This window comes from Thamnophis sirtalis, unplaced genomic scaffold (assembly GCF_051295495.1).
Source record: "Thamnophis sirtalis isolate CommonGarterSnake01/CBP01778 unplaced genomic scaffold, rThaSir2_p1.2 scaffold_12, whole genome shotgun sequence".
NCBI lineage: Eukaryota > Metazoa > Chordata > Lepidosauria > Squamata > Natricidae > Thamnophis > Thamnophis sirtalis.
The window spans coordinates 30,610,764-30,622,562 of NW_028261392.1; the positions used below are offsets into that span (position 1 = coordinate 30,610,764).

The 11,799-nt window shown below is 37.8% G+C and overlaps 1 protein-coding gene across 2 annotated transcripts; it reads left to right on the forward strand.

The window, feature by feature from the left end:
- The first annotated feature begins 3,357 nt into the window (after nt 1-3,357).
- Nucleotides 3,358-10,019, forward strand: CHAMP1 (chromosome alignment maintaining phosphoprotein 1). 2 transcript variants are annotated; one of them, XM_087726201.1, is made up of 3 exons: nt 3,358-3,479; nt 6,267-7,245; nt 7,279-10,019. In XM_087726201.1, the coding sequence occupies exons 2-3, from the start codon at nt 6,293-6,295 to the stop codon at nt 9,374-9,376; spliced, it is 3,051 nt and encodes a 1,016-aa protein (XP_087582327.1). In that variant the 5' UTR covers nt 3,358-3,479; nt 6,267-6,292; the 3' UTR covers nt 9,377-10,019. The 2 variants fall into 2 exon arrangements, with proteins under 2 accessions (XP_087582327.1, XP_013918242.2); XM_014062767.2 differs by having other exon boundaries at nt 6,267-10,019.
- The last annotated feature ends 1,780 nt before the right edge of the window (nt 10,020-11,799 follow it).

The following is an 11,799-nucleotide window of genomic DNA, read 5'->3' on the forward strand; positions in this document are numbered from 1 at the left end:
TAGAGGATGCTGTTGACGGTCATTCCAAAACAGCATCAGAATAAGCCTAGATAATGTATTGTGCATTTTAATAATGTCTAGAAGCGTGTTTTAATTTGGCACTTTTAATATTTGCATTTATTTGCTTTCTAGTTTCATTTTCTGTTATTAGCCATTTTAAGGACCTTTTTTGGCAGGAAAGGTTGAATACAAAACTACTAATAACAATAATGGTTCTTTTCTTACCAGACATCATATACAGGTAGTCTTTGACTTATGACCACAACTGAGTCCGCAATTCTGGTCATGAGTTATGATGGTCATAAAGTAGACCACCATGTGACTGCACCTAATGTTATGAGATTTTTTTGGTGGTTGTTAAATTGCATTCATTAAGCAAACCTTGTTCTTTTGCAGAGACCAGAAACAAAAATGTAAATTGTGGTCATGCAAGCACAAGTCACTGCAAACAGCCATAAATGCAGTTACGGTACCAAGGGTAGGGTATGGATGTCAGAACTTTGAACTTAGGTTATATGTAGTTTTTTCGGGAGGCAAACCAGTCATATGTTGAGGACTATCTGTAGTCATACTTTTCATCAATGACTAGTTAAGATCAGGTCTCAGAAGGTGGCAATGGCAAACCACATTTGAAAAACCTTGCCAAGAATCTTGTCTAAGCAATCTCCAAGAATTGTGGAGGGAAAAATAAACTGCTTATTTAAAGAACTCAGTACAATATGAGATTCCCAGTTACAGTAAGATACAACTCAAACCTTGAAAATTAAAATGACAACTTTGCAGACCAAATTAGCATTTGCTAAACAAACTTGCCCAAACTTGCCATTGAGTTCATGGACTCTTTCTTCCAATTAAACATTTGACATACTTAATTGCATGTAGTTGATGGCTTCCATTGAAATCAACAGCAGTTTCAAATATTTAACCTTGGCTCAATCACATCAATAGTTCTCTTTTATGTTGCTGTAGTTAAGATTAGAAATATTTTCTAGAATGGTTTTGGATAAATACCAGGAAGACTCACCTTCAGCTCCACCGCCAGCCATGGAAACTCACTGAGAATTTGGGCTAGTCACTCTCATGCTAACCATCGTCATAGGGAGGTGGTTTCAGAAAAAAAAAAGAACAATGAAATTCTTTGAACATTACCTTGAACTCCAGAATACACAAATAGATTTTTTTTTCTTCCATTCAATCATGTCCAATTTTTGGAGATTGCTAAGACAAGGCCCTTGGTAAGGTTTTTCAAAAGTGGACTGAGAGAAAGTGACCAGCATAAGATCATCTGACTGGCTTTGTGTTCAAGGAAGGACTAGAACTCATGGTCTTCCAGTTACACTAATTCTTTCTCTTATATGGAATAATCACTTATGGGCTTTAATAAGAGAGCCTAGGTCTAGTGATTAAGGCACCTGGTTAGAAAGCAAAGGCCCATAGATTCAAGTCCTGCCTTGGCCATGAAAGGCAGCTGAGTGACCTTGGGCCAGGCACACACTCTCAGCCCAATTCACCTCATTGGATTGTTGTGGGGAAAATAGGAAGAGGAGAGTGTGTTGGGTATGTTTGCTGCTTTGAATTAATTTGTAAAAATAATACAGGTGAGATATAAATAAAATAAGTCATAGCATATTTTTAAAAGGAACTTAAATAATTCTCAAGTCCAGACATATATGTGACTTCTGCACTTTGAATATTGTTGTTTACACTGACACATACTTTCTTTTCTTTCAATGTTTTATCTAAGTAAAAGAGAGAGAAAATCTCTTAATAGGTTTATCTAATTTCTCAGACCAATCTGTACAGTACTTAAGTTCTAATAGTTTACTATTGATTGTAAAGTTGTCAGCCACTAGAGGTCAGCAGAATATGCTTTAGTCGACAAAAAATACCCTGGATAACCCTCTTTACCTAAAGGAAAAGGAAAACCAAATTAACCATAGTAACTGTGGCCATACCAGTTTTATGAGCCTTGGAAAATACAACTTTAGGTTTTTACTTTAAGTTGAACTTTTACAACTTGCAAAGTGATTTTACATTTTGGAGCCTCGGTTTCTTTCAACCACTAGGTAATACTGCATAATTTGATTCAAAACACACTGAGGAGTTGCTTGTGTTTTCAGAACATGAACTTTTTCTTTATTCCAGATTTGAAATTGAGTTTCTATGTAACAATTAGCCCTTATTCAGAATTCTGAGATTATCTTTTAAATAATCTTGAGTGATACATGAAACCAGGTTTTCTTTCCTCTTCCCTGAATTTTTTCCCCTTGCAATTCAGTCCTACATGGATTGTCTTCATACATTTATACTAATCCATTTGCTAAGGGTTTTTTTTAAAAAAAACCCTCAACTTGCAGGTCCAAAAGTGATGAGCTTCTGAACTAATTGGGTATGGAACTCATTGTCATTGTTCATACAACGAAGGCCAGCTTTGATACAGGTAGTCCTCAATTTATGACCATTCATTGACTGACCATTGAAAGTTATGACAGCACTAAAAGTAACTTATGACCAGTCCTAATTATGACCATCACAGCACCTCTGACATGACATGATCAAAATTTGGGTTCTTGGCAATGGTTGCAGCCTCCTGCAGTGATGTGATTACCATTTGCAATTTTCGCAGTGGGTTTCTGACAAAGTCAATAGAGAAAGCCAGATTTACTTAACAACCACAGCAAAAATGTTAATATAATCAGTCATGGTCACTTGAAGGCTCACTTGATTCCATCCAACCTCTTGATAATCAGGGACTACCTGCATACAATTTCCAGTATTTGCACAATATGCTTGCTAATTCATTTGCTACAAGTCACAATTTTGGATTCATATATCAAACTAAACAAACTAATTTTTCTAAGCATGAGCCACACTTGCACTCTGAATATGTTGCATTTGTAAAACTGCATGAGGTTGCAGTTGAATAGTTAAAGAGATGGGACAAAATCCCTAGCTTTAATTTTAAAACATGTTTAAACTCCCCCCCCCCCATTATCATCATGTTAATTATTTTAATAATGGCAAGTTGTAGAAGCACGCTGGTGGTAAGCCAAAGTCAAATCTTCATTGTGTAAAATTATTTTGTGTGAAGTTACCAAAGCCTAGTGACATATGAAACACTAAAATGTATTGTGGTATATAAACTTTAATGTGCTTTTAAACATTAATTAAGCGCGCGAGCCGCTTCGCCCTCAGGGGGCGCCGTCCTCTTTTGCCTGGCGCCTGCGCCAAGCTTCACAGCGGAGGAGGGGCTATTTCCAAGCCGCCGCCGTTGAGGAAAAATCAAGTGGGCGACACTAGCCAATCAAAAACCGGTTCTTCGGTGGCGTCAGGCCTCTTTTTCTTTGTCCCATCCACTGCGGTGGCCCCCCGCTCCCCGCCCCCATCTCCGTGCTCTGTAGATTCTGTCGCCATTGTCGAGAGGCTGTTCGGTCAGAGCGTCTCTCTCTCCTCCCTCCGTAAACGGTCGTTTTCTCCTGGTAGGTATATTGCCCTTCGCTTTGCCTGACAACGGGAGGCAGGGAGGGTTACTCTTCGGAGGGAAAAGGAACCGGGAAGGGCGCCTCTGCGAGGCTCGGGCTCAGCATCGCTCTGGAGTCTCCCTCTTTTCCATCCTCCCCCGTCCCGCCCCTCCCTGCTCCGCTTTTCGCGTTTCCACCACGCCAGGTTTGTCCCTTCCGCTTTTCCGTCCAGAGCGCGTTCTGCGCCCAACTGCCCAGTTTCAGGCGTTTTTGCCTCACGTTTTCACTATGGGAGTCGCGGGAGTGCTGCCCCCCCCCCGCTACCTCCATGCAGGGCCGTATCGGATCCCTGCCAGAATTCAGTCTTGAGCTTAAATTTAACCGGACGGCGCGATTTATCGATTTCTGGGGGCGACGGAAAAGAGAAATGGTGTCAGATTACAGCATGTTTTCTTGCATCCAGCCAATACAAACCTTTTCTGGGTTTGGGGAGCTCTCCAGGTGCGCCAGACCTCAGCTCCCCTCTAGCGTATCTGGAGGGCACAAGGATGCAGGCAGCGTTTAAAACATTGTTCTCATCCGTGGCAACTTGAAGGTGTCCGGACTTCAGCTCCCAGAATTCCCCAGCCAGCGAATGCTGCCTGGGGAATTCTGGGAGTTGAAGTCCGGACACCTTCAAGTTGTCAAGGTTGGGAAACACTGCTTTAAACTGTCATGCATATATGATCAATTGTATTTTAAATTGCTCTTAATGCGAAGTCACACATCTTTTAGGATTAGTTTGCATACAGCAAATATTTAAAATATTTTAAAGTAAAATATTGCATGCCTTTCTACTATTCTCAACATTTTGCCTCTCCATAAAACCCTTAGGGGAAAAAAACCAGATTTATCCCACTGTTTCAAAACATTGTAATTATATTTTAAAGGCTAGCCATAAGGCATATGTGGTTAAAATGTTGTCTAGGGTTTTACAGCTCATAATCTGAGACAGTTTATTTGATTTTCCTGAGCACTCAGAAATTGAGTTGCAGATCAATTAACCAATCCGCAAGGAAGGAGAAATGTTTGGAGCACTGAACCCTGCCATTTCTAAACCTGTTGAGCCAATGTGTGGGACTTAATTTGATGTGCCAAAATAGCATAGATTTATTGGAAACATTATCAGGTACCAGGTATTTGAGTATTCGTCTACTACTACCAGCAATTCCTGTCCAATTGTCCTCTGCGCATAATGCAGCCTCACATATTTAAACAATTTATATGCTGTTTCTCAAGATGGCTGCATTATTTTATTGCTTATGATAACATTCAAGATACTACAATTAAGCATTTTAAAATTTAAGTCACAGCAAAAAAGTAAACTGAATGATAGTGTCTAAATACAGGATTTTAAAAAAAATCTAAAAGATGTTTAGCTGAGCAGGTTTTTTTTTATTACAGATAGTCTTCAACTTATGACCATAAATGAACCTGGCAATTATGGTATTAAGTCATGATGGTCATAAAATGTGACTCCAACCCACCTTTATGACTTTTTTGTGGTGGCAAATGCTTAAGTCGTTAGGCAAACCTATATGGGCTATTTTTTGCTGGAAATTAAGTAAACACTAGTTTTCTGCAAAACCATTATAAATAGCAATCAAGTACTTAAAGTACTCATTACAGTTGTTCTCTGTAAACTAAACTGTTAAATGCTTTAATCTCTAAATGGTTGAACTGTGTAAAGGAAACAGTATTTCTTCTGCAAAGCAGAACACAGAATTCAAAAGCTTTTGACCATTTTGATATTGGGTGTGGGTGTGAGTGATGTCATGTTGGCCATGCCCACTCAGTCACATGCTTTCCCCCACCTAGCCACGCCCACCAAACCGGTAGCGAAAATTTTGAATCCCATCGCTGTACATATTGTATAATAAAATGCATTGTATATAATAGCAGAAAATAATTTAGGTATTTTGGATTATTTTTAACATAGCATCAGTAGACTTCTATTTGTGCAATCCAACACTTTGTTTTTCCCTTCCATCTCCATTATGCCTCCTGAATCTGCTAAGTTGTGCTAATAAGCACTATGGTATCTATTCTAATAGAGTTGGATAAGTTTGAAGCAATATAAACATTAAATAAATAATCTGTCTTTTAGTTATAATTGCCAATTTTGAAATAAGGTCTCAACATGTTTCACTATTTTAAATAGAATATAATACTTTGAAATACATTTGGTATTGAGCACAAGTTGCAAACATAAAATGAGTTGTTATATATTCTTCCATCTGGGGTTTGTTTATGGAACATTCAATCAGGCTGCTTATATGACCCCCTCCAAAAATAGTATAAAGTACATCGACAGGCAAATTGAGAACAACACTATAAATCCAATTCACAACCCACATATTTAAATCAATGGACAAAGAAGAATCTATTAATAATAGCTCCTTTCTTTTTCTTTTAGAGACTAGAACTGGTTAGGTGTTCTTTATACAATGTTTGCTTTTTAGTCTTTCTGCAACCAAGTGAGCCATGTGGAGCTGGTAAAAACAGCTTGAATTCATAAGTATGTTGATGCTTCTGTAAACAGTGAAGAGATTTTATATTAAAACTTTATAAAGAATGAAAGGTTGACAATATTAACATGCTCTTCTCTAGTTGGATTGTGGCAGTATAACATTTAATTTTTTTTCTTTGGGTAAGCTGCCATTCAAAAATCAATTATATTTTAACAATAATTGAGCAATCATTTAAGAGTTGAATTATATTTCAACAATTTATGAACTAATTTTTTTAAAAAACCTTTTATTTCAGGTATAGTGCAGTTTGCGGTTTGGAACATGTGTAGTGTTATGCAAGCTGACAGTAGAAAAATGGACATGTTGAAGATTTTGCATAAAACAACAGAACGCCTAGAATGCGATCACTGTAATTTCAGAGGCTCTGACTATGAGAATATACAAATTCATATGGGTACAATTCACCCTGAGTTCTGTGATGAAATGGATACTGCAGGATTAGGGAAACTTATATTTTACCAGAAAAGTGCAAAGTTATTTCACTGCCACAAATGCTTTTTTACCAGCAAAATGTACTGTAATGTCTATTATCATATCACGGCACAACATTCATTGTCAGACAAACAGAAGGAAAACCAGAAAGGTGTGTTGGAAACTGAATCCCTCAAAAAGCCTATCTTTGTGGAACCTCAAAAGCCTTCTCAGTCTCCTGAAACACAAAAACGCACTGTGTCTCCCGATTCTCAAAAGCCTGCTCCTCCTGAACTGCCAAAGTCTGATGTGGGACTACATTCTAAGATACAGAAGCCTACTTCATCAACAACCATAGAACATCAAAAGTTCGTTTCAGTTGCATGTTTGGAGGCACAAAAACCTGCTCCTGTTGTACCAGAACTTCCAAATCCTGTTTCACTTGTGTCCTCAGAAACACTGAAACCCCCCCTTTCCGTCACTCCAGAACCACTGAAGCCTGCTTCAGTAGATATTGCAGAGATACCAAAATCTCTCCCTGCTTTATTATTAGAGCAACAGAAACCTGTCACACCTACATACATTGAAACTCAAAAAAGCCTCCCTGTTGTAGAATCAGAAAAATCCGCTTCCTTTATATCTTCAGAACCACTGAAACCCATTCCACCTGTATCGCCAGAGGCCCAAAAGTCTGCCCAGCCTGCATCTCCACCTGTGGTTATGTCTGAAACACAGAAATTTGCTCCAGCTGTGTCTCCAGAGCCTCGTAGACACTCTCCAAATGTGTCTCCAGAGCCCCGCAAGCACTCACCAGCTGTATCTCCAGAGCCCCGCAGGCACTCACCAGCTGTATCTCCAGAGCCCCGCAGGCACTCGCCAGCTGTATCTCCAGAACTTAAGAAGCCTATTGCTGGTCTATCCACAGACGCTCGTAGGCATATTTCTCAAATGAGGAGGCCTCCTTCAGCACTTTCACCTGAACCACGTAAACCTGACCCTCCACTGTCTCCAGATCCCTGGAGACCTGTTCCAGAAACCTGGCGATCTGCTGGTAGTATTTCACATGATCAGCAGAAATCTATCACTATTTCACCTTGGTCCCCCAAACCACAGACATCAATATCACTTGAGCCCAGGAAACCTGCTTCAGAACCCCGAAGGCCTGGAAATATGATGTCCTCAGAATCTCAGAAGTTTATGCCTGATACTTGGAAATCTACCCCCATGCCTGAATCTCCAAAATCTAGTCTTGCTTCCTCAGAACCCTGGAAACCCATTTCTTCTGTTTATCCTGAAGGTTGGAAACCTGTTTTGTCTCCTGACACATGGAGGCCGTCACCATCCATAGCACCACCGGCTCCTCCTCCAATGCCTGCAGAACTGAGGAAACCTGGCCCCCCTATGTCACCTGATATTTGGAAACAGCCCTTCTTTTCTGAGCAACGTAAGCCTACCCCTTCTATATCTTCTGATCCTTGGAAATTTTCCTCCGAGTCCAGAAAATCACCTTTCTTCCCAGAGCCTCAAAAGCCGACTACTTTTATTTCTTCTGAGTTGCAGAAACGTGCTTTGTTTCCTGAATCCCGAAAACGGGCCCTGTTTCCTGAATCCAAAAAATCTGTACCTCCTGTTTCCACAGACATGCAAAAACGTTCCTTCTTCCATGAAGCTCACATACCTTTTCCTGAAACCCCCAAACCGGTTGTATTTTCAGAATCTCATAGACCAACTCCTGTCTCCCCAGATGTCCCAAAACATTCCTTCTTCCCAGATTCTCAGAAACATGCGGTTGTTTCTCCTGAAATCCAGGAGCATGCTCCCTTCTCAGACTCTCAGAAGTCACCTACTCTCTCACATGAATTGTTGAAGTCTCCTGCAGTTTCTCCTGAAATCCAGAAACATGGTACCTTTGCTGAACTGCAGAAGCCATCTCCTGATTCCCTCGAGAAACAAAGTTTCTTTGCAGAACCCCCAAAACATTCACTTTCACCTGAAGTCCAGAAATCAATTTCTTCAGATCAGAAGCCAGTACAGAATACAGATACCCACAAACCAGTTGAAGCAACAGGCAAGGAAGTTCACAAAACTATCAATGATTTCAGTCCACCTGCTGCACCTGTTTTTTCAGACCTGCAGACTCTTAATGAATCCAGTAATAAAGATTTCTTCACTGAGCATCCAGAAGGAGAAAATCCATTCAGTAGTTTGTTAATTCCAAAACAACAGCCCATACAACCCAAGGAACCGGCAGAAGAAATATATACCTGTCCAAAGAAAAAAGCCAAGAAAGAAAATCCTGAGATTTCTAATACAGAGTTTAATAGTAATGAAAGTGGAAATACTGAGATGGAAACATCAGACATAAAGGAACAGGAATCCAACAGTGATCAGGAACAATTTGATACAGAGTCTCCTGACCAAAATAAAGAAACTAAAATTGATGCTACTCCTACTCCACCTCAGTGTGTGTTGCAGTTTACAGAAGAGAAGGAAGCTTTCATCTCAGAAGAAGAGATAGCAAAATATATGAAGCGTGGCAAAGGGAAATACTATTGTAAAATCTGTTGCTGCCGGGCTATGAAAAAGGGAGCTGTTTTGCACCATTTGGTTAATAAACATAATGTGCATAGCCCATACAAATGTGATGTGTGTGGAAAGGCATTTCTTTTGGAATCTCACCTTAAGAATCATGTTGCTTCTCATAGTCAGAGTTTGCTTAAATGTCCACGTTGCAATTTTGAGTCGAATTTCCCTAGAGGGTTTAAGAAACATCTAACCCATTGCCAAAGCCGCCATAGTGAAGAAGTAAAAAAACAGTTGGATATTGCTTCTGAGCCACCTAATCAGAGCCAGCAGAATGAAGAAGCTGGTAATGTGCCAGAGGAGAATGCTGAACCATCAAAAGAATTCCTTAATGAACTGCAAACTGAATGAAGTTGGTTTTGAAAATTCAGAAATCTCCAAATACATTGCATTGGCAATGTAGACACTGATGTTGAATTTCAGTGTATAAAACTATGTCAACATACAGTAAACTTGATGGCAACAATTTGATGCATCGTTAAATGCATTTAAGCTACTAATTAATTAAACAGTTTTGTGTTTGCTTAACTGTGTTGCAATGTAACCTTTATAATTACTTTACCAAAATAGCAGCACTACTGCCAAATTAATAAGCTTGTTCTGGATTGCACAGAATGTCATTTTTAAGACAGAAAGGAATAAAAATGGAAAATATTCAGCTAGAAAAGTGAAATTCTAGCAATTTATCGAACCAAATCCAATTTTGTATTTTGAAAAGCCTGAAACAAGAGGATCACCAAATGAGATCACAAACCTTGCATGAACTTTGCCTGCAGTTTATGTTATGATTTATCATATGTACTTGAGTTCCCATTTCAGTGAATTGCTTGCTTAGGTTATTAAAATAGGTAAGATTTTTCTCACTGTATTTGAAACACAATCTGTGTGAAATAACTAAAATACCGTCAATGTATTGAAAGTGTATATGTGTTGTCTTGCTTTTAAGGAATGTTTTCCATTAACAATAAAAAATAATTTTATGTATTTGAAATTATTCAACTGTATGTGTAGATGATGTTTCATCAACAGTCCAAGGGCTGACACACGAATCGTTTACAGTAACACAGGGCTGCTTGATTAAAATTCAGATTCTATACCACATTCAGTTATACTAGAGAGCTCCATTTTCTAAATAAGTGTACAATTTCAATATAAATGGTGTCAGATGCAGCAGCAAGATACAATTCAAGTACTGTATATATTATCCTGTATGTTTTGTACAAAGCTGCTGGCTTCTTCAATATGTTTTTTTTAGGGGGGTGGGTTTGGAGTTTCTTGGCTGATGTACTTTGAGATGAGAAAACATTACATCACAGTTTTCTATACTTCCGTGCTTGGTGGTGCTCTTGGATACATGGGAGTTAAATCCAAACATACTTTTTTTTTTACTAATAGAGGCAGACATATTTAGTTTTTACATTACAGCTTTATAGGCAAAAAATAAAACCAAAGATACTCTGCTAGTGCAAAATATATAAGAATTCATTATGGCATAAGATGAACTCAAGAATTTGCAAAATCGTGCTAGTGATCAGCCTTTCATTCATTAGGGATTGTATTCTGTCATTCAAAATCAGAATATTTTTTTTAATAGAGATCATAATATTCTGTATATGTTGACGCAGTCAAAAACTATGCAGCTATAAGGCTAAAGCCTAAAGATTATGTAACTGTACTTGTACCTAGAGTTACTTAGGTAACAGCATCACTAGGCTTTGAACAATAATTGGATTAAAAAAATAATGCAGGAATAATCTCAGCTTTCATAGCATTACCATATTTGTTCCCATGCTTTTTCTCTAGAACTTGCAAATATTTTAAACTAAAAATCATTTCAGAAGTTTGTGTCATGTTTCACTGAGTTAAGATATGAAAGAAATTGGGTTTAGGATTTACATAATGAGAATAAAGTAATTGTACGAATTCTCAATGTTTTTTAAAAAGCTACATTGATTGGCTTTTAAGAATTATTTTTGTGAAGGAATTTGGCTCTTAGATATTTTACCCTGCCCAGAGCCACCTCATCGGTTAGATGGATAGAGTAAAAAATATAAATATATATAAATATATAAATATAAAGTTATATAAAAGTGATAATTTACTTATAATGTTTGCTACAAATATCTTTAATTCTAGATATCCATGATATGTAGTTTTTGGCTTGCATCACAGCTAAGTAGTTTGTTTCCTAATTAATACAAAATAGATAAATACTTAAAATAACTAAATTTTAAAATATTTAAAATATCTAGATGACACATTGACTAAATAATGTGATTTGTTTGGTTTTGATTTAGTGTATTGTGGAACTTTACTACTGAAATTTGTAAACCACATGCAGTATATTAGCTGTTCTATGTAACTGATTTGCTTCGACTCAATAACAATTACTGTTTGTTCTTTTAATAGTGTTTTGTGTATAACAGTTGGCTGGATCCACATTGTCCTACTTTATAAATAGTTTACAAATCATAATAGCTGAGAATATAATAAGCAGGCAAACTAAATACGCTATGGCTTATTACGAATACAACCAATTAATCATGACTTATTGCAATGATTGAAACTAACTTTATAACTACCAGAAAATAGAGCAAGCCAACTACACAAAACAATGGCTGCACTGTGGTTATTTGATAGTTTTACAAAGAACTAAAGGTTTCCCCTGTAATGTTTGCTGTTGTAGTAATTCTGTAGTAACAATTTAGACAGACAGTGAAACATTCAGATATTTGAATCTTAATACACCTGATAAAAATATATTTACAATATTA

What these genes read in the sequence shown, in the direction of transcription:
- CHAMP1 (XM_014062767.2), top strand. Translation starts at nt 6,293, where the DNA reads ATGTGTAGTGTTATGCAAGCTGACAGTAGAAAAATGGACATGTTGAAG.